The sequence below is a fragment of the Podarcis bocagei genome (genome assembly GCF_964188305.1).
Source record: "Podarcis bocagei genome assembly, chromosome: 7".
Lineage (NCBI taxonomy): Eukaryota > Metazoa > Chordata > Lepidosauria > Squamata > Lacertidae > Podarcis > Podarcis bocagei.
The window spans coordinates 64216529-64239169 of NC_138132.1; the positions used below are offsets into that span (position 1 = coordinate 64216529).

The 22641-nt window shown below is 44.2% G+C and overlaps 1 protein-coding gene across 2 annotated transcripts in view; it reads right to left on the bottom strand.

Moving 5' to 3' along the window:
* LOC308592160 (neural-cadherin-like) overlaps positions 1–22641 on the bottom strand; it is a 113504-nt gene that overhangs the window by 50746 nt on the left and 40117 nt on the right. For both annotated transcript variants that reach the window (XM_081203450.1, XM_081203451.1), the window contains exons 2-10: positions 18840–19037; positions 15303–15528; positions 11372–11576; positions 10557–10668; positions 9403–9652; positions 7917–8059; positions 3894–4066; positions 3034–3202; positions 1102–1272 (exon numbers count right to left, since the gene is read on the bottom strand). In XM_081203450.1, coding sequence (XP_081059576.1) covers positions 1102–1272; positions 3034–3202; positions 3894–4066; positions 7917–8059; positions 9403–9652; positions 10557–10668; positions 11372–11576; positions 15303–15528; positions 18840–19037 — 1647 coding nt within the window. The remainder of the gene's footprint in view (positions 1–1101; positions 1273–3033; positions 3203–3893; positions 4067–7916; positions 8060–9402; positions 9653–10556; positions 10669–11371; positions 11577–15302; positions 15529–18839; positions 19038–22641) is intronic.

A 22641-nucleotide genomic window follows, 5' to 3' on the forward strand; every position in this document is an offset into this window, starting at 1 on the left:
CGGGGCAGAGCAATGCTACAAGCCATCTGAGCTCAATGCTATTTGCAGGCAACACTCTGCAGATTTTCCGTGAAAAATAAAAGCAGCTGGTGAAGAAGTGCCCTGATTTTATCGCTTGCAGGGTCCTCTTATGTTTTTATGTTCAGTGGCACATTTGCCTGCCCACAGGTTTGGGGGGCAAAAGAAGCAGATACACAATAGTGGGCAGACACCATCACCATTCCCCTGGAGGAGAAGAGCAGAGGTTAAGAGGGCTGGTTTGGATTGCACTGCTATTCCTGTAGCAGAGCATTCTGCTCTGCTATTGTTTCCCTATACAGTGGTACCTCGCAAGACGAAAGAGTTTTCCGTTTTTTGAGTCGTTCCGCAAGACGAATTTCCCTATGGGCTTGCTTCGCAAGACGAAACGTCTTGCGAGTTCTTGCGAGTTTCCGCAAGACAAATTTCCCTATGGGCTTGCTTCGCAAGATGAAATGTCTTGCGAGTTCTTTCGAGTTTGTTTCCTTTTTCTTAAAGCTGCTAAGCCGTTAATAGCCGCTAATAGCCTCTAATAGCCCTGCTTCGCAAGACGAAAAAACCGCAAGATGAAGAGACTCGCGGAATGGATTAATTTCGCCTTGCGAGGCACCACTGTATATAATAGTCCTAAGTTAAGTATGTAGATCACAGTAAGCAGAGAGGGGAGCAATTGCTGGAACCATCCTGGGACACCAGCTCCCCCACCCGCTTGCCCCTCCAAACACATACCTGGGACTCTTATTAGGCAAAAATGCTGCTTAAGTATTATTGTATTCTCTTTAACATTTAAAAAAACCCCACAAACTTCTGAAATATTTTGAATTTGTTTCGTTTGTATTTGCATTGTTGCATTTATATGTAGCTGCTTATCTTCAGGATCCTTTATGGCTGAAAAGCAGGATATTAAATAAGTGGTAACGTAGCCAATCTAAAAAGGAAAAAGTGCCAATTCATCTGTACGTAGCGGGGGTGGGGTGGGGGGGACACATGAAAACCAAACCAGAAACACACACAATAAATCTTAGACCTCAGGTAAGCTTGCGATCAGGGGAACTGAAACGCTATCCAAGGATTCGCAATTACATTCATAATGAGTGTTTTCAAATCTGGGGCTGTTGTCATTCACATCTGAGACCACAACGTTGATCTGGCAGATCCCAATGAGGGGCTCGGCCGCCTGGTCCGTGGCTGTCACAGTAATAGGATGCTCTCGCTGCTTCTCCCGGTCAAATATCTGAAGTGTTGTCAAGATGCCTGAAAATAAGACCACAAGCAGAAATAATTCAATACTGTGTATTTAACCAAGGACTGAGATGAGGGAAGAAGCAGGAGGGTTTACTGCCCGCTGTTTTTTCTTGCAGTTTCAGTTATTGAGTGCTAGAAGAAAGATGTAAACTGAACTAAAACTCATCTACATCTGTAAATGTCCTTTCCTCTCTGTTTCTCATTTCCCTCCATCTATAAGTTCAGTTTGCCATATTTCCATATCAACTTGCTATTTTCTTTTTTTAAAAAAGATACATGAAAATTCACTAGCATTTCAGTACAAATTTCTCCTAATGTGCACATTTTTGTTTGCAATGTTGCCTTATCTGCATATTTTCCCAAGCAAATTCTTCATCATCATCATCATCATCATCACAACATTGTCGTTATCATCATCATCATAACATTGTCGTTATCGTTATCATCATCATCATCATCATCATCATCCCTGTTCTTCACCTACAGGGGTGCCCAAACTTTTTCCAAAGAGGGCCAGATTTGATTAAGTGAACATGTGCGAGGGCCGACCAAAGTTGTTGACCTTTTTTGTTGTTGAGCTTTTGGGGAGATTTTACCAAGGGAAATAAACTGTCACAGGGGCCGGATTAAACCAACCGGCAGGCCAGATTAGGCCCCCGAAACTGACTTTGGAGATTCCTGCCTTAAAAGGTACCAGGGCAGGTTACAATAATTTAAAATGCAACATACAATTTTGTACGCTGTTTCAACAAATGTAAGCATTTTATGCAGACTTTTCCTGAACACACACATTTTTGTACACGTTCACTTGAAGAACTGCACCCCAATATTCAGAGAAGTGTGAATTTTGGAAAGCTGGCTGCAGTTCAGTTCACATATTGTTACAGGAAGTGGGAATTGGGTAGGTCTGCATCAAAATGTGAACCAAAGTGAATTTCTCACCCACCCCTATCTACAACCCATCAGTGAGATACAGAGATGCAGCCTGCTCACCTGCAACTCAGCAGGAGTATCTTTAGGTAAATAGTAAACTATTACAGGGCAAATGTAAATGGCTGTTGGTCCACTAGAAAAAAATCCAAAATCCACAACTGGGTAATACTTTTATCATCACCAACCATTTTAACGTAAAGACTGTGACTAAACATAAACTTCAACATCAAATAATATCTGACCCCATCTTTCCACTACCATCTGCTATGCGTAACCTTCCAAAGAATTCAAAAACCTGCTCACTTTTTTGGGGTGATACATTGGTTGTTCACACTAAAGGGACCAACCTAAAGCTGAATTTATCAAACCTACACTTTCCAAAACACAGTCTTCCTTCAAAATTAGCACTTATTTGGATTTTGGTATGCAGTTCTCAAAGCAATGTTTACAAAAATGCATATATCAGAGAAATGCTTGCAGAGATAAGTAAGATAGTGAAAAGTACATACATATTAGGGGAAATTTCTTGCAAAAAAATGTGCACGTCTGTCACAGCTGCATACAAAAACGTGTTTATTAGGAGAAATTCACACTAAAATGCTGAATAATTTTCATGTAGATTTTTTTCCCTAAGTGCAAATTGCTGCAGAAACTTATGGAGAGCTGAATTTTAAGATTGGAAAAATAAGGAGGTGAGAGAAGCAAAACTGACAGATGCTTCCATTCCTGCCTGTCTGTGGATTTTTCAGCTTGATAACTTTATCCTTTAAAGGCCCGGTCACCTGGCACCTCTGTATTCTCACTAGGCCCAATGAAGCTGCAACACAATGGCTTTACCTGTGTCAGGGTGGATGTTAAAAGCAGGGAGAGTCCCCTCTCTGTGCATCAAGCCATATTTCACTTGGCCATTGGACCCTTCATCTGCGTCTGTTGCCTCCACTTGCAGCACGAAGGTTCCCACTGGCTGGTTTTCCAGCACAGAGGCATGCTCACGATAATGCTGGCACTGGCAAAAATAAGGACAATGATAATAATGCAAAGGCACGCTTACATACAACTTGACATATACTGCAAAATCCAGAATATTGGCAATCAACTCCAATCACTCAACAAATAAGGGTCAAACTATCATGATCTCAGCTGCATAGTTTTGTCCTTGAGCAGGAGATCTGATGCAGAAACCACGGGGAGGACCGTGATCTTTTGAAAATTATGGGAACTTTTATTTTATTTTTATTTTTTTGGTAATGTAAACAGCAGGCATGGGCCTCCAGCCCTGCACCGGGGCCACCACAGGGTGTGAAAGAAAACTCTACGTGCTCCCCCCTCCCACCAATATACAGTGGTACCTCGGGTTACAGATGCTTCAAGTTACAGATGCTTCAGGTTACAGACTTCGCTAACCCAGAAATAGTACCTTGGGTTAAGAACTTTGCTTCAGGATGAGAACAGAAATCGTGTGCCGGCGGCACACCGGCAGTGGGAGGCCCCATTCGCTAAAGTGGTACCTCAGGTTGAGAACAGTTTCAGGTTAAGAACGGACCTCCAGAACGAATTAAGTTCTGAACCCCAGGTACCACTGTAAAGTTCATTGGAGCTGAACTCTTAGCTCTTCGTGAATGCTGTGCGCCAAAACAGAAGGGAGTTCATAGTTGCTCTCTCCAAGTATTTGACATGACGCAAGGCAGCCTGTTTACCTTCTGAAACACAGGTTTGTTGTTATTGACATCATCCACATGCACAATGACCAAAGCGGTGCTTGTAAGAGAGCGAGGTCCACCAGAGGCATTGTCATCTGTAGCCGTGATGTTGAGGACATACTCGGGACCCTGTAGCCTAGGAAGTGGGCTTGAGCGAAGACGGATTAACCCTGTGAAAGATTTCAAAGGGAGGACAGTTCGGAATCAGAATGCATTTTGCTGTTGTAACTGCTGGTGAGGTCACAGGGTACTGGATTTGGAAAAGGCAGACCTGGGTGCAAATCTATGCTCAGCCATGAGGCTGCCAGAGTGACTCTGAGCCAGTCGCTCTCTTTTGCAGAAGTATTGTCGGAAACCATGCACTGAACAACCTGGATGAAGGGTAGGATATAAATCAATCCCAGAACACTTTTTAAAGCTGTTATGCCAAATGTTTGAATTTCAAAAACAGTAGCTTCATACCATGCCAAAATTCCAAATGTTTAGCTATATCAGGTAATCGTGTCCAGCAGAATTATGCAGTATAGCTCTTGCCAGACCAAACCAACTCTAGCTGGAGAGGGCGAGGGAATAACTCGTTTGAATGCTCCCCTTGTGTATGAAAATACTTCCTTGCACAACTTCTAGCTGAACCCTATCCTTGAAACACTAGCTTTCTATGTGCAGAGTATAATATTTACTTATATTATAGATCCACTGATTGATTGAACTAATGCCATTTTTAAACTGTAAAAAATAAAATAAGAAACCCAAAATATCTGCTGCCACTGCAGTTATCCCCCTTAAGTACTCCCACTATCCAAGAAGAAGAAGAAGAAGAAGAAGAAGAAGAAGAAGAAGAAGAAGAAGAAGAAGAAGAGTTGTTTTGATTTTATATCCCACTTTATCACTACCCGAAGGAGTCTCAAAGCAGCTAACATTCTCCTTTCCCTTCCTCCCCCACAACAAACACTCTGTGAGGTGAGTGGGGCTGAGAGACTTCAGAGAAGTGTGACTAGCCCAAGGTCACCCAGCAGCTGCATGTGGAGGAGCAGGGAAGCGAACCCAGTTCACCAGATTACGAGACTACCGCTCTTAACCACTACACCACACTGGCTAGAAACACATTAGAAACAAGCCAAACTGGTTTGCCCCAGTCCTTTCCCTAAAATTGTACCACCACCACCATGTTTCAGACAGAGGGACAAAATGCCCACTACTGTTTCAATGAGAACATGATTTCGGGGGGGGGGGAGGTCCCAGATCTGAGTCCTGCAGCAATTTTTCGGGTATATTGTATTTGCATTCTGACCCTCTGCCGGTCTTTAAAGAGCAAAGCTGACAGTTGCTGTGAGGAGCTTCTCTTCCACTGGGCCTTGGGCTGCAGAAACCTTATGGGTCATATGAGGGCTGGCAAAATCAGAAATACATTTTTAAAACAAGTTTGTTTTAAAAAGCAAAGCAAACTTCAGCTATTTAAAAAGCTGCAGTGAGCAGATGTCATTCATTCCTGTGCCAGCACCATCCCATCGTGTCTTTTATTTATCCGATGTAATAAGAAGTGTCGTTTGCAAATGGACGGTTATGAAGATGACAAGTGCCACTCACTTCCCCTTGCAAATGCCTTCACCTTCACTGATTGTATTTTGACATGTGTCTTAGCTTCACCTTGGCATTCCAGGGTATCAAGCAAATTGTCATTGACAGCGCTATATTAAAATAAAACTGCCCAAGGAGACAGCATAGATGTTGGGGAGTCTGACCAAGCAGGGGGTAACAAAGTCAAAAATCAACACAGAATTCACACCTGTTACAGAAAAGGTGGATATATGCTAAGGCCATCTCCACAAAGGCTAGAAAACTACAATTGGCAACCAAGCAAACTGTCCAACAGAGGAAATGTGTTAATTTCCTGCAAAATAAAATTTGCTATGGCACTTTGAGGACAAGCAGATTTAGCATGGCTTGAGATTTCATAAAATAAAACCTAACTCCAGTGGGTGCAATTCTTCACCAGATCTTTTTAATTGTAATACACATTTATGTGCTTATTTTGCAGGCCAATCATGAGCCAGTAATTCAGCATCACCTCATTTGTGGGGAAACATCTTCCGGAAGTTAAAACAAAAAGTGAATTCTGGGTCGGGTTTGGAACAAATCAGTCCACAAGTTCATGCCGCAGAGACCCCACCCAGCAGGAGGTAGTGGGAAAGGCTCGTCAGAACTGGTGTGTCAGGGTTTTGGGGCTGGGATACTGCTACACACACAGCAGTAGACAGGCTATAGATGTAAGAAGGAACCAGCTTCCATTCTGCCCCTTAATCACGGCATGCAGTACTGTCTCTGTTCTGCTGCAGTTCGGCTTCTGACAAAAAACCCCTTATTTATCTTGCTGATGGCTGTGATGAAATTCCATGGAATTGGTGATGTTACCATTATTCCATTTCCACACCATTCATTTGAATGCAAAGGAAATGGAATACAAAGTGCAGGGGGCCATCAGTCCTTTGTGGACTGAAACCAACAACAAAAGTGACCATCAAATGTATCTGCGGGGTTGATTTCTCTTCCGGATATGGCTGAAATATGCAGGAATGGGAAACTTCCACTCCTGTTCCTGGTTTTGTGGGAATTCTTTGGCATCCTTAATACAGGGAAATGGGGAGCTACTGAATAAGTTGCTCCTGGCATCCCTGGGTCCTGCTGTAGATGAGCACTGTAACATCAAAGGAATACTGGGAATCATGGTGGTGCCATTTCCCACAGTTCCTGGTGTCATCTCTAATCTGAGATGAATTCTTTGCTGGGGGAGGGTGTTCTTCGACTCAAAATCTAGTGTTTAAATTCCACCCATCCCCAATTTTTGGAGTTTGACCCATCATCGATTCTGTTATCTAGCTCAGCTTTCTCAATCTGCTGCCCCTCCAAATGTTATGAACTACAACTCACATCAGCCCCAGTCAATATGACCAACATATGGAGGGCACCCAGCTGAGGAAGGCCAGCCAAAAGAAAAAAGTGGTATTCAGTTGCCAGATCTTTCAGCATAGGAGCACTATGCGGCACCAGTTTCTTGGTGGTAGAACTGCAGCGATTAAATGGCGTAAACATCAGTGGGATAGTTTGCATCACTGGCAGTTTTACCTTAACACCTGTGGCATTATGAGACCACTAAGCATTTGTAACATAAAGCAAGCCATAAAGGGGAGTGGAAAGCTGCCATCTCTACAGGAAGATGTTTGTGTCAATTCCTTGTACCATCGTTTGATGGCATCTGTTTCCGGCTTCTGAAATATATTCAGATCTGGAGCATTAATATTGCAAAAGCACTAGTTGCATAAAAAATTAATTTTTTTATGGTAAGTGAACCCATAAGACGTATCAAAGATGAGAAGGACAGATCTGTGGCATCTTATTTACTTCTCATTAGCTCCCTGGCTCAGGAGAGTCCAGAAAGGCAGGCGAAGAGTTTGACTGGAGCCACATCAGGAAAAGTCATCAGTTAATCCAAGTAAGAACTACCACATTTTATCATTAAAATTTGCATTTTTGAACGCATTTTAATCTTAAATACGCATTTATATAGGCATGTTTGATTATTTTTTTAAGCCAAGAAGTGCATTGCAAAGTTCAGAGAAGCATTAAACCAAAGAATAACTGCATTCCAATCCATACATTCATCTGGCAAGCATGACTTAGGTCAGTTTGCTTAAATGCAAGGACCAAATGAAATCCTTGAGCAATGTAAGTCAAGAAGACACATATTCCTGCTTTCTGTTATAGGGAATGCTATGAGATCAGTCATTAAGAGCAGCAGAGAAATGCTATGAGTTCAACACTCAGATGAGAAGCAATTCCCAACAGCAAGGAAACCAGTGACTAGGATGCAATAGACATGATGTACCTGTGTTTTAAACACACATGAATAACTATAACAGCTTAGACACAAGCTCTGCCCCCACCTCTAATCACATGCGACATCTAGGAGCCAAAAATCTATATGGGAACCAAAGATCTAAAATGCAGAAATTACATATTTACCCTTCTGAGGGTCGATAATGAAGTTTCCCTTTTGATTCCCTCCAGTAATGCTGTAAGCAACACCATCTCCATCAGGGTCTATGGCATGAACCGTAGCTATGAGCGTGTTTGGACCTGCATCCTCCGAAACGAAACTCCGATAGCTGTCAAAGCGCATAATGTTAAGTGTGGTTACTTGGAAACAGGGTTAAAGGGAATCAAATCTGGAGTGCTAAATGCAGTGGAAAGACAGTAAGAAAAGACATCCCCATTCGCTTCCCCATTCAGGAAAAAGAAAGGGCGCTATGCAAAAGAGAAGTGTATCCCTCCAGGTGTTAAGAACCTAAGAAGAGCCTGCTGGATCAGGCCAGTGGCTCATTTAGTGCAGCATCCTGTTCTCACAGCTGCCTGGGGGAAACCAGCAAGCAGGATTGGAGCACAAGAGCTTGAGTGTGATTGTATTTAAATTGTATTTTAATTCCTGTCAGCAACAGCCAGAATGGCCAATAGTCAGGAGTGATTGCTATCGTAGTCCAACAACATCTGGAGGGCTATGGGTTCTCCTATCCATGATTTTTTTAAACCCCTCTGTCATAGGGCATTCTGTTGATAGGTATGTATACTGTGTATATACGTGCTTGTATTTAACAAGTCACCTGGAAGCCATAGGTGTCCGAGAGTTCCGTGAAGGCGAGTGAATGGTCTCTTAGCAGGCTAGCAACTTGGCTTGGCTTATTTACAAGGTTGATTTATTTGGGGGTACGGAGCATCACACACGATGCTTCCACTCCTATGATTTGCTCACCATGCTTTAAAATACCTGAATGCCAACCTTGCTTTTTTAAACATCCATGAGGCAACTTAACTAAAATCAAAACTTAAAGGTAATAAGAGCAGCAGAAACCATTTCACAGTCAGAAATACTTTATGTGTTAAGAATTGTGTTGCATTTGAAGCAGCCGCAACAAATGCAGAGCCAGCGAAGCAAATAAATCAACTTGTTAAAACGGGAACTTTTTGCCCAAAACATTTTCACCTCATCTGCTCTGTACTTTGGTTACAAAGAATGGATTGAAATGCTGCAGCACCTGTGTAAGGAACACTGTAAAATGCTTCCTGGTGGGTGACTGTTCAGCATTTTAAACCCTCATCCCCACCATAGCAGTGTCTGCCCAGCCAGCCATGATCCAGACACCGAAAACCGTGGGGGCACAAACTATCCAGCCCATGGAGGGATCTCTGTAGAACCGATCTGGCCCAGGGAAGATAAATCTTGCTGACCCCTGATCTTGAGGAAGGGTTGGCTTATAAGGGACCACATGAATCAATCCCAGTGGGAACAGACAGCTATTACTGGCACCCCCAAAATCTCACCTCATTCCACACAATGACCTGGGGATGATCAAACACCACCAGGATGCCACAATCATCGCATGGAAACTCCAACATGGTACTAATCAAACGACATCTGAAGCATCGACAACAACAACAACAGGCATATACTTACATTGTTTGTGAGAACCTGGGAACTTCGTCATTGATGTTTGAGAGGCGGATCCTGACCGTCGCGGTCCCAGTTCTTGGGGGCTCTCCTTTATCTACCGCCATGATTACGAACTCATACAGGTGATTAGGACGCTCGTAATCCAGCTCTGTGGCTGGGAAGATGGTGCCGTGACTGGAAATGCTGAACTCTGAGCTCAGGGTGTAATAGATGATTTCCGCATTTTCTTCAGAATCACAGTCATGGGCTGACACTGTTGGGGCAAAGTGTGGGGAGGGAGGAGACCTTTCAGGATTTTTTGCTTGCAAAAGATTATATTCAAGGATTTAAAAACAAAAAAACCAAGATGCTGGTTTAATAACAGAGTTAAGGCTACATCATGCTGGCTCTGCAAGCTCTGTGGACTGCAAGTTAGGCCTGGGGCCTTTATCAGACATACTCCATGCTCAGCAATGAAGTTGTCCAAAGGCACAAAGGCCATGAGAGACAGTGTGATGTAGTGGTTAGTGTCAGACTGAGTCCTGGGAGAGACCAGGAATCAAATCCCTACTCAGCCAGGAAGCTCACTGGGTGGCCTTGGGCCAGTCATGGTCTCTCAGTCTAACCTACCACACAGGGCTGTTGTGGGGATTAAATGAGGTAGGGGGCAGAAAAAAAGGCATGGTGTCTTTCGTGTAAATAAATAACAACTACATTGAGGTGGCTTCATTTGGGCAGTTGCCATATGCACAGCTGTGTGTTTTTTCCTAAGTATGTGTGAAGCTGATGTAATCTTCAGCCTTCAAGATGCATATGTTGAAAACGTCCTATCCAATAACACACACGGGAGGGACTGCAGAAGGATAAGAGCTGACCAAATATACAGAGGCAGAGGAAGTTGCAAGAAGAAACCTCATACGGAAATCAAACCATGGATCCATCAATTCATCGGTACAACAGAGGGAGCCAAGGGGTTAACTTCAGGGGTTGCTAAGGATCCAACTCCTGCCATCAGCGGTTATGGGATCTGTTGGGTGACATGACCTGGAGAGTACGGCCATTGGCTATACCTGGTCTATGCTTTAACCAAGTAATGGCAATGGCAATGATGGCTCTTGAGGATTCCAGGTGAGTCGAGGGGCAAGTCTGACAACAAATTGCGAAAACGTTTTGCAAACCTTGTAAAAGTGCAGTTGTTACAGTCACGGTTTCGGGGACGTTGTCTTTGGTGTAGATCGACTGCTGGAATTCTGGGGCACAGTCGTTCACGTCTGTGATCACAACCCAAACCTAGAAAAAGGACAAGGCAAGGGAGTGTTTAGCAGCACAAAAAGTTGATTGGCTCCTCTTGTGCGTCTGCACAGCTCCCCAACTCACTGCAGCCACCCCACTGTCAAGAGGGCAGCTTCGTGGCTCCACATCCTACCACCCTGGCCACTGCTGCTACTGAGTATCCGCAGTTTGTAATGTAAGATGTTAGGATTTCTCTCAAGTTCCTCCAATATTTTTCAGCGAGTTTCTTTTTGAAAAGTCGTTTTCAAACAGGGATGGAAAAACCTGTTCAACTACAGTTCTCTCGGTTTCTCATTCCCCCCCCCCCACTTTAGATTCAGTCCTCCATGCTTCTGCAGCACTTTCTGGATTTTTTGTAAACAAAAGCCTCATGAAAACTCACCAGTTCAGGATTCCAGCCACTCCATTCCATTTGCCCCCACCCGCCGCCACACCAAATTGCATTGCACAGCCACTGGACACAGTTAGTTCTCACTGGGTTGTTGTTTGCTGTTGCTCCTCCCCCCATCTCTTAAGTTTGTTTGTACTTTGGCAAACTTCAGCATCCCCCCCCCCCCAGGCTGCTGGCACCTCCCTATTGTGTGTACGCAATGCTGTCCTGGCTAAATCAGCAATGGCACTCACAGCTTGGGACACTGGAAACAGAGGGAATTGACTGGAGCGGAGAATTGAATGTGCATTGCTGTTAAGGGTTGCTGACCTCAACAGTGCTGCTGAGCTGTCCCTGGTTTTCTCTTGCTTGAACCAGGAGGAGGTACTGGTGCTGACCATTCTCGTAATCCAGATTTCGGCTGAAGTAGATGTCCCCTGTCCCCTGGTTAATGCCGAACAGGCCGTTCGGATTAGTTAAGAGGCTGTAGCTCAGGGACTTGTTTTGATGTGACAAAGCGGACACGGTCAGGAACCTGGAAAAGGTTAAATCAACAATGAACAGCGCAAGAGGAAGTCATTTTCTAACATTTTCATAGGACGCCGCTCCACTTTGGAAACTGACAAAATTTTTAATATAATTATGGAACATCACATCGCATCTAGATCCACACCAAGCATGTGAAGCACATCCAACGCACACTTAAAACACACAGTTTCCCCTCCCCCCAAAGAAAGAATCCTGGGAACTGTAGTTTTCCCCCCTCACAGGGCTATAGTTCCCAGCACCCTTAAAAACGACAATTCCCAGTATTCTTTGGGGGAAATTGTTTGCTTTAAATGTATGGTGTGAACCTATACTCAGTATAACTAAGGAACACAGCCCAGGATGGAACTCCAAAAAGGTGAAGAATCAGAGCTGTGCAAGGCAAGAGCAGCACTGATTGTCCCTGGCTGAGTTTACCAGGGATGGAGAACAGGCCTGGAATCATATAATTGTAGAGCTGGGAGGGACCACAAGGGTCATCTAGTCCAACCCACTGCAGTGCAGCAATCTCTTTGCCCAAAATGGGGCTCGTTCCCCAAAGGCTTATTGGTAACCTGGGGGCCCTGCTCCTGGGCATCCTGCTGTGCTCAGGGCAAAGTGGCCACCTGGCCTTGACACTGGATAGCTGTAAGGACATAAGAAGAGCCTGCTGGATCAGGCCAATGACCCATCATCATCCTGTTTTCACAACCAGATTCCTATGGGAAACCCACGAGTAGGACCTGAGCACAAGACCCCTCTCCCCACCTGCCATTTCCAGCAACTGGTATTCAGAAGCATTGCTGCCTCCAATTGTGGAGGGCACAGCATAACCATCATGACTAGTAGCCATTGAGAGACCCCTCTCATCCATGAATGGAGGTACAGCCACAGGGCATCACGCCTCCATCTAAAGCGCCTGGAAAGAGCACACTTGACTGTTGCTGCTATCAGAGGGTGTTTCGTGCTGTCCTTGCTGGTAACAGAACTGTGAATTAAAATTGTTTGGATCGTCCGTCACTCTTCTTTATTACGGTTTGTCATAATGTAATTGCTTCGCATTGCCTTTTATATGGCTGGGGATGTATTGTGTCTTTTTTTCTTTGCTTCCCATGCTCTCAAGCTCAATGTGTGTGGAAGATCAGGAAACAAAATGACTGGGAGGACGACGATGGAAAGCTTTCAAAAGCCATCAGGATTACTTGCTGGGAAACTGCATTAGGAATGCATTTTCGCAGCCTGCTTCATTGCAGCCTTAGTTGTTTTCTTACGCATGACAGGCTGAACAATCATGGCAAAAAAATGGGTTTTCTTCTTGTTTTTCTTGATAACATACACACACAAAAATGACACATTATTGACTTGCAGCATAGCTCAGTTATTGTTGAAGAACTAAGTTTTCAGTTTGGCATCCAGTGCCAAATACATTGCCCTGCGTGCTATCTCTAGCGTGGTGGGGTGCAGGGAAATACTTTCAGATTTCTACACATTACCATTTCAACAGGTAAATAAGAGGCCTGCTGCTAACTAACCACTCCTAACAAGCATATAGCAACAGTGGAAGTCTTTAAGTTTGGTCTTGGGCTCAATGTCAGCCCCTTGGGAGTTGTTGTACAAGAAAGCAGCTGATCTATCCACCTCTCTTGGGTCTTCTGGGTCTTCCTCCAGGGATAAAGAGAGAGATCCCCTTTGTATTTTACTTCCCAGTCCATTCAGACTTATGTCAAAGGGGTGGGTGGGAAAACGAGGGAGGAACGGGTGGAGACATGGAGAGTGTAATCCCCCTGCAATCAATCCATTGGCGCTTGTGTCAAGCGGTGCGGGGGGGGCACTTCCAAGCAGAAAAGAGGGCACAGGTGGGCATACACAGAGAAAGAGAGATGGGATGGCACAGAGCATCCCTGCAGTGCTGCAAACTCTTCCCACCAGTGGTTCCACCGCCATACACCATCAGCTCCAGACCACAATTGACCCTTTTCATAGGAGGTCAACGGACTTTCAACAGGGGAAAAAGGTTCCCTACCCCAATTCAACATTTGGGGCTTTTTAGTACAGCCAGAATCGCCCGGGAGCATCCCATCAAAATCTAGTTTCATGCTGGTATAATAAATGTATACACGTTTGAGAAGCTCCAGACATCCAGATGATCTTCAAGCAGATTTAGTAAAGGATCACATTCTTCCCGCAAACACATGCTCGCTGTGTGCCTAATGAAGAAGCACGACAGAAGAGCCGATCCCATGGTGGCCAATTTTTGGTTTTGCTTTCGAGGCAGCTTCAGCAAGAAAACATGGTTCTTAGAATGCAGGGGCAGTAAATCGGATAGTAAACCATTTAAGTTTAATCCGATAACACATGCACTAAATTATGACAGATTGTCAGATGAGCTCCAAAGTTCAGCAAAGTACATGGGAGTCTCCTAGACTTTAATGGGTCAAGCCCTACATCTGGCAGGATTATAATAGTTCTTATCCTGAAAAGAGGATGAGTTGCTATATAGTATATCACCTCATGTGAGCAGGCAAGTGCAATCCGTCGGCTCAGTTCAATGGGGAGGCCTCCTACAACCACCCAACCCATTTGCACTGACAAGGCGTCATTTGAAAGCCAGAGAAATTTGATATGTTTTAATGTTCATTATGTTCAGTATGTTTTAATGTTTCCTTTTCTTTCAACAATTTATATACCGCTTTAATACCGTAGGCTTTAAGCACTGTACAGTAGGGCTGAAATGATGCAATGAAGATGAAATCTGCTTAAACTAACCATAAAATTGGAATCCTGAAATCAAAAGGTCTTTTGTAGACTGCCAGAAGTTCAAAAGGCTCTTACCCAGGAGGGGCTTCCATAGAAATTGGCCCACAATACTGAACTTACAGCTCTTGCGGGATACAAGTTGTGTGTCGGAACCAAGTGGGGGTCACTAACAGTGACACTTCCAAAGGCCTCATTGACTTAGCAGGGATATAACTGAGCAAAACTGACTCATTAATTGAGGGGTGGAAGGAGAATTCAGACTGAGGGGGACATCTGCTTCTTTTGGTTTTGGCCTCTTCCCCCCCTTCATACACACACACAAAATGGGGTACTATCTGTAGTTTCAAGGGCCTCCAGGTCAGGAGATTTACTAGACAACAATGGCTATGCGTCAATTATTTTATTCCCCACAGTCCCCTGGAAAAAGTGTCATTTTGGGGCATTGTGGGAAATTAAAATGGCTGCTCAGCCAACAAGCATGAGGGGCTCAGGGTGGGCACTGGTACAAGTGGCACTTAGAATAATAGAAATGTAGATTGGGAGGGGTACCAGGGATCATGTAGTCTAACCTTCTGCAACTTATCACAGCTCTGGTGCACAGCAGCTGCCTGGATGTGCCAACTACTGTATGTGTCTCTACTTCCAGTATTCCTGTCCCCATCTGTTCCTTAGACGCAGCTCAGTTTCAGCTACAACAAAATTATGGAACTTTATTAGCTGATTTTCTGTGCCTTGAGGTTTTCTGTTTGCACTATTCAACCTTTTGATTAAACCAATCGACCTCCTGCTTGTGTTGTCTTCTGTAAGGAGTTCCCCAATTCAATATAGTAATTTAGGACTCATAATTTATTAACAAGCAGCACACATCAGCTGAACTTAAACTTTCTTTCTCTCTGATAGAAAGCTAACTGAAGAGGCCTGTTCTCAAAATGCCATTAAAGGTGCAGGACACATCCTTCATCACAATTTTGGCACTCACGGTTCTCCCAGTGGCAGATTTTCAGGGACGTAAACGGAGTACGACGTGTTGGCAAACTGTGGCGCTCGACGTCCGGCAACTACAGACACTGAGGCAGGGGAGCCCTGGCGCCCTGGTTTGTCAGCTGCCAGCACAGTCAGCAAATATTCCCTCTCCTTCACCAGAGGCAAACCAGTTGTTTTGATCCAGCCGGTATCTTTTTCCACTTCAAATCTGTTCTCTCCACCTGCGAAGGAGCAAAAAAACAACAATTGTGTTTGGGACCATGGTCAACAGATTCATGTTTTGTTGTTGTTGTTTTTAAATAATATTTATTAAAAGTTTCAGAATTACAGAAAAGAAAAAATAGGAAACAACACTACAATACATAAAAAGAAGGAAAAAAAGCATAAAAACCAATACAACAATACGGGGGGGACCACAAATCCCATATTACGTATCTTTAACTTCCATTTGCTTGTTTCATTGACCTCCTCACACCTCCCTTTTTGTATTCTAGTTTAATTAGTTATTTCAGCAAATTCTTTCCATCTTTCTCAAAAAAATTTTGAATAATTTATCTTAACAATTTAGCCTATTAATTAACTCAACAAATCCTTTCCATCTTTCCCCATATTCTGTTATTCAAATTGCCTTGATTTATTTAACCTTATCTTACCGTAAAATACCTTAGAGCTTGAAACTTAATACTCAAAGGTGATGGACTATATGGAACTGGCAGAAATGACTGGCAGAATCCGAGACCAGGGAGAAGAGTCGGTGGAAGAAGATTGGAAAAAGTTTAAAGACTATTTACAGAAATATTGTAAAATTAATGAATGTTAGAATGATGTTGGATAGAAACTAAGTGGTCTCTAGCTGTAATATTATAAGGGAATATGAGAAAATGGACTATTAATAGGTAAAAATCTAATGTTACAATATTTTAAGACTGAAGACTAGGATGAACAAAGAGGGGAGGGATTTGCTGAACTAACAAACTGAACTGGAATACAGAAAAGGGAGGCGCGAGGAGGTCCGGGAAATAAGCAAATGAAAGATAAGTGATTGAAAGACTGAATTGTTTTTAACTATTTTTATTTTGTATTTTTCTTTTTTCTTTTTGTATTTTGTAATATTTTGAAAACCTTAATAAATATCTTTTTTTAAAAAAAGAAACTTAATACTCAATTATACATGACTCCTTATATCATTTCTACTAAAACCATATAGTTTCATTCCAACATTTTCCCTAATATTCATTAATTTTAGGCTAATTCCCTAAATAAAAATTTTTCTTTATAACTTTTCTTCCAATCTTCATCCAACGTCTCTTCTTCCTGGTCTCGGGTCATGTCAGTCCTTACTGTCCATTCCATCTAGTCCATCAATCTGGTAATCTTATGTCCAAGGCTCTTAAGTCTCTTCCATGTCCCTTCTGCAGATCTTCTTCTTGTTGTTTATACCTGCACTTTTCCTTGTCTTTTGTTGGTCTCTTTCTTAATTCCTTTCCTTTCTCATTGAGGAGTAGGTGTCTGGGAGGTTCCAGCCCAAAGTTATCTCCATCTCCCTTCATCAAACCAGCCCATTCCCCACAGTCCCACTCCCCACAGTCATCAATGTAATCCAAAAATATTTAAGAGCATATTTCAAAGTCCCTCCGAAGTTAAGAACCTCCCCAGCTCCAGACTCCCCCTGGCCGACTCCAACTTCAATCTTCAAAAACAGCGGCTTATGCTCCTGCAGGGCCTCGGATCTCTCCATTTGTATTATTTGAGGTGCAACCGCAGCCTCCTCCATTATCTTCTGCACTTGCCCAATCAATACAGGTTCCTGAGTTGGTCCCTGAATGGTTCTGTATCAATATTCACTGTTTGTCCACAGTTATTGACCACAACAGTCATCAAATCCGTTTTCTCATTCATCAAATCCATCTTCTCATGCATCTGTTCCAACAAAGCACTTGTCTTGCATAAAGCAAGCACCAAAACTTCCTCCCAGCTCATTTTTATTCAAGGTCAAAAGGACTGGTCCCACGATCTTAATCTCACAGCTGTAGTCCTCAAGTAAGCTGCAGCAACAATTTAGCAAGCTCCCTCTAGAGGAGACAATTTCTATTTGTATCCATCTTTTTAAGGCAAGTCCAACAAAGGAAAATTACTTTCATTTTTCAGATATTTTGTTTCTTTAGAATGCAAAAGGCAACATTGGAATCAGTTTATTTCTCTTCTTTAGCTATCTGTCAAAGTATTCCATTCACAGTCAGTGAACCTCTCCAACAATTTCTGTCTCTGATACCCCGTTCCCAGGTTAGAGACGGTGGAAACTTATCTTTCTTCACTCCCTCTCCTGCAGGCTTAAACAAAGCCCCCCCCCCCCCTTTTCTCCTGCTTCCAAGGGGTTTTTAGTGGTTATAAATGAAGGAAATTTAGACTTTTTTAACGACTTTCCAGGCTTTAGCTTACAAGGTTTTTGAACAGATTCATGTTTTGAAGTGGGTAACTGGTTTAACATTAAGCCTCACCCATGCTTTCAATCTGTTGGGGGTGGAGCTCCTTTGGGAGGAAGGGGCTGGATAGGGACATATAACCACAGGAGCTATCTCCACCTCTTAGCTGCAAATGTCCGCTAGAACGTTCTGACATAACCAGGAACTCGGGGTGGAAGGGGAGGAGAAATCAAGTTTCTTAACAGCTCGTAAGTGGCTCCTGGTTAGTTCAAGGAGGTAGACGGGAGTCAGCAGCAGATGGCATGGTAAGGCAAAGGCTGACATCCCAACAGATGAGTCATGGCTTCCTTCCAGAAGGGGTGAGGTGGCAGCAAGGCCAGTGGGTCCAAATGTTCCTGCTGAACCAATCTGCTGGGGTCCTTCCCAGAGAAGCTTGAGATGCATTTAACTACAGGTGAAACAGGTTGCACCTGGGACCTTCTGGACGCAAAGCATGTGCTCTCCAACTGACCTACAGCCCCTCCCTCTCATTCACCCCTTTGGGTGAACAAGACTCCCTGAAGTTCAGTCTGCCCTCAACCAGCCCACCAGCTGCCTGCATCCTTACTAACAATTAGTCTTGGTCAGGTTTCCTCAACCTCGGCCCTCCCAATGTTTTTGGCCTACAACTCCCATGAACCCTAGCTAGCAGGACCAGTGGTCAGGGATGATGGGAATTGTAGTCTCAAAACATCTGGAGGGCCGAGGTTGAGGAAGCCTGGCCTTGGGGGTGGCAGTGACTGTCAGCTTCCTCTTTCTCCTCTTAGTGTTGCCTTTGTAGAACTCAGCAGGAAAGTGGAGAATATGGGGCTTCCTGTTGCATCTGCCTGTCTTTGTCTCTGGCGCCACCTGCTGTTGGCCTCCCTGCTTTTTACCCTTCCGGTCCCAATCGGCACCAGTCTCCACTGTCTTTAAATAATAGTTAATTTGACCAGTTTTGATCAGAATGGTGTTGTAGAAATAAATACCAAAAAAGCCCCACCAAGTACAGAGTGAGACAGGAAGGGGGGGGTAGAATACACAAATCCACACAGAAACACTCCACCTGTGCTTTTAGAAGCTGCATTTACCTTCTACCAGAAAATATTCAACGGCTCCATTTTCATCTTCATCTTGATCCTTAGCCAAGAGCTTGTACACTTTTGTGCCTGCTGCAGCTTTAGGGGAAACAGTTGCTAGGTAAGGGAAAGGCTCCATGACCCATTCAGGGACATTGTCATTTACATCTGTCACTGTGAGGTCCAAATGCACCAGGTACCAATTCTTTCCTGTTGGTTAAGAGGGGAAAGTGTGTTAGCATGAATGGACTTTTCAAGGCAACAATAGTAGTGCTGTGAGGTTTGGGGGGGGGGAATGGGGGGAAGTAGGCTGCATGCCAAGACCCTTCTAACCCCTGGATCCAGCAAGTGTTTAAATATAAGCCAGGCTAGCTTCCTGAGCGGGTGATCACCTGGGTGATGGTCCATTAAGTGGAACAAAGGAATTGGCCTGAGACTGGAAAATGGGTGGGACCCCTTAGGCAGAAGGACAAATCCTGAGCTGAAAATTGCAGTGATACGAGTCAAAAGAAAAGCAGCAAGCTGGAGAGAGAATCGGACCAATGCTTGGTTTCTGTCTGAATCCAAGGCTAAAGCTCTCTCTTTTGCAGTTTTCACATCTCTTCACATGTAGGTCACCTATCAAAGCATATACCATATTTTTCACTTGTTTGGTTAGCTTGTGTGACCTAACAACTGTTCAGTCAACTTTAGATAGTTTCCTGCCATCTGTGCACAAGAAACCCATACCCTCTAATATTCCTCAGATCAAAATAGGGACTTTTCTCACTTACCCACAACTGACCCTCTTCAAACCCACATTTTTTTGTGTGTTTCCTCCCCCCTCAAGCATTTCCTGCCAGAAGCAGAGTGCGCGCCACCAGTACCACAACAACGGGACATAGCACACACACAAACCCCACCATCCTGAAAAATCTCCTTAATCCCTATTTTATTTTATTTTCTTCTTTGGGAGCTTTATAAAATGAAAAACACACACACCAATACAGTCATACCTCGGGTTACAGACGCTTCAGGTTGTGTGTTTTCCGGTTACGGACGCACCAAAACCTGGAAGTACCGGAATGGGTTACTTCCAGGTTTCAGCGCTTGCGCATGCGCAGAACTACTAAGTCATGCTTTGCACATGCACAGAAGCACCGAAGCGCAGACACGGCACTGCAGGTTGCAGATACTGCACGTTGCGAATGTGCCTACCGCACAGATCACTTTTGCAACCTGAGCGTCCACTGTAAATGAATTTTAGAAAAAGGTAAGATTAGACCCAGAACCACAAAGCCCATTTTCTTTGCACTTTGCTACTGCCTGGCATCCACCAAGAGCCTTTAAGAGCAGCAGAAGCTGCTGACTCTTTTCCCGCTCACTCTGATCTCTGTGGTGTCTCCGCACTTGCGAGAAGAATTCGTGGCAGTTTCTGCCGCTGCTGTGGAGATGGCCAAAACTGGGCTGGTGTACATCATAAAGGAATTCTGGGTGATTACGGCTGGTGTGTGGAGCACTGCGGTGTGTGGAAATGCCCATTTGTGCCCTAATGTCTCAATTGGCCCTCGAGTTGAACAGAGAACTGCTAAAACGGCCTCCGCATCTGTTGCCATTTTGAATTATTTCTCAGCGTGCTTGAAGTCTGCCGTTGCAGGAAACATTCGAAATCTGGGGGCGTGATCGCTGCTGCTGCGTTCTGGACAAATGGCGTGCAATTGCAAGCATCCTATACAGAAAGAAGCACGCTCTTGGTGCGCTAAAAAGAACACCCCGCTCCCTCATACGGAGTGCTCTAAATATAAACCTTTGTCACATACCCTTTTATCTCGTAAACAGTATAATCTCCTTGTGGTACTCTTAATATCCCTGAAGCACCTCTAGGGCAAGCAGTATAATACACTTGCTTTCCTTCTCAACTACCTCCCTGCTGCCGTGGTGGGGGGGGGGGGGGTGAAAAAGAACCTATGTGGCTGGGAAGTGTATTTTTTACTTCAAATATAGGAGTTTTACCCTTTACAGTAGATTTCCAGTGATACCATTAGAGTAGGACTTTGGAGAGGGTCCAAAAAAATAACAGGGCATTTTGAAGTGCAGTTAACACATAACCATCTAAAAGGGTTATGTGCACTGACAGCCAGTGTGGTATAGTGGTTAGTGGGAGAGACCAGGGTTCATTCAAGTCCCCACTCAGCCAAGAAGCTCACTGGGTGACCTTGGGCCAGCCCCTGTCTCTCAGCCTAACCTACTTCGCAGGGTTGTTGTGACGACAAAATGGAGAGAGGGGAAACCATGTACGCCACCTTGAGCACTATGGAAGAAATGCAACAGGTGTAACAAATGAAGAGACGGGACCATGGAATCCAAAGTCTAAAACTAATTTCACCCACTGAATATCTCTTGTTTGTCTTTCTGTTTATCCGTCAGGGATCTGTACAATGTGTCACATGGTAAGAGGTCTGTCGGGATGTCTCACGACAAGGTAGCAAGTTTAGCATGTACTATCATAATCTGATGTCTATAAACAACCAGTAAGTGGATTCCGGTTAGGAAAATTCCTTGGCGCAGTGATTAACTATGCCAAGTTTCTTAGTATAGACTCCAAAGCATTAACCTTTTATAACCCTTAAGTACTTTCTGTCCTTTCTAAAAATAAGAGTGGGATCCTCAACCACCCACCACCCCACACCAGCATCCACAGAGCTGAGCAAGGTTATGTCCATTGCACCACAATGAACCTGGTTTTTTACAAGTGTGAAGGTTAATAATAATAATGATTTATTATTTCTACCCCGCCCATCTGGCTGGGTTTCCCCAGTCACTCTGGGCAGCTTCCAACAGAATATTAAAATACAATAATCTATTAAACATTAAAAGCTTTCCTAAACAGGGCTGCCTTCAGATGTCTTCTAAAAGTCTGGTAGTTGTTCTTCTCTTTGACATCTGATGGGAGGGCGTTCCACGGGGGGGGGTGCCACTACCAAGAAGGCCCTCTGCCTGGTTCCCTGTAACTTGGCTTCTCGCAGCGAGAGAACCACCAGAAGGCCTTCAGCACTGGACCACGATGGGGGTGGAGACGCTCCTTCAGGTATACTGAAGGTTAAACTTTGTTCAGACCGCAAAATCCTTTTTGATAATTTTCCGTGCGGATTTGGGGGCCCATAAGTAAGCAGAGAGATGCAAGACGCAGAGGGCGGGGGAGGCAGCTTACAAAAAAAAACTAGTACAAAGTTGGTCCAGCCATGCAAGAAAGCTGCGTCCACTTTTGCACCACTCCACTCCTATGCAAGTGTGAATTTTGCTCCTGCAGCTCATGAGCAGAGGCAGCCCATGTGGTTTCTTCCTGATGTTCTGGACTACAACTCCCATCGTCCCTGGCTGCTGGCTATGCTGCCTGGGGCGAAGGGCATTCTACATTGGCTATTGCTGTCCGACACACTCAGCAGAAGCTGCAATGTGATGGACAGGACTGCGTAGAAGAAGCCAACGACCCATGGGGGGGCGGGGAAAGCATGGGGTGAGTGTTTGAAATTAAGATCCCCATCCCACCACCACTTCAAATGCTTTCAAGCAATTTTTAGTCCGCTGGAGGATGTTTTGAAGCTCAGTCAAATGCAGAGTGTGGAGCTGGGGTTTCTGCAGCATGTTTTAAAATGGGTGAAAACCACAGGAGGGGGAGACTCTTCCTGTGCTCTGATCCTACTGACAGGTTTCCCCAAAGGCATCTGGTTGGCCACTGTGAGAACAGGATGGGCAATTGGTCTGATCCAGCAGACCTCTTCTTACCTTCTTAAGATGGTTTAACAAAATTGGTGGGATGGCATCACCATCACAG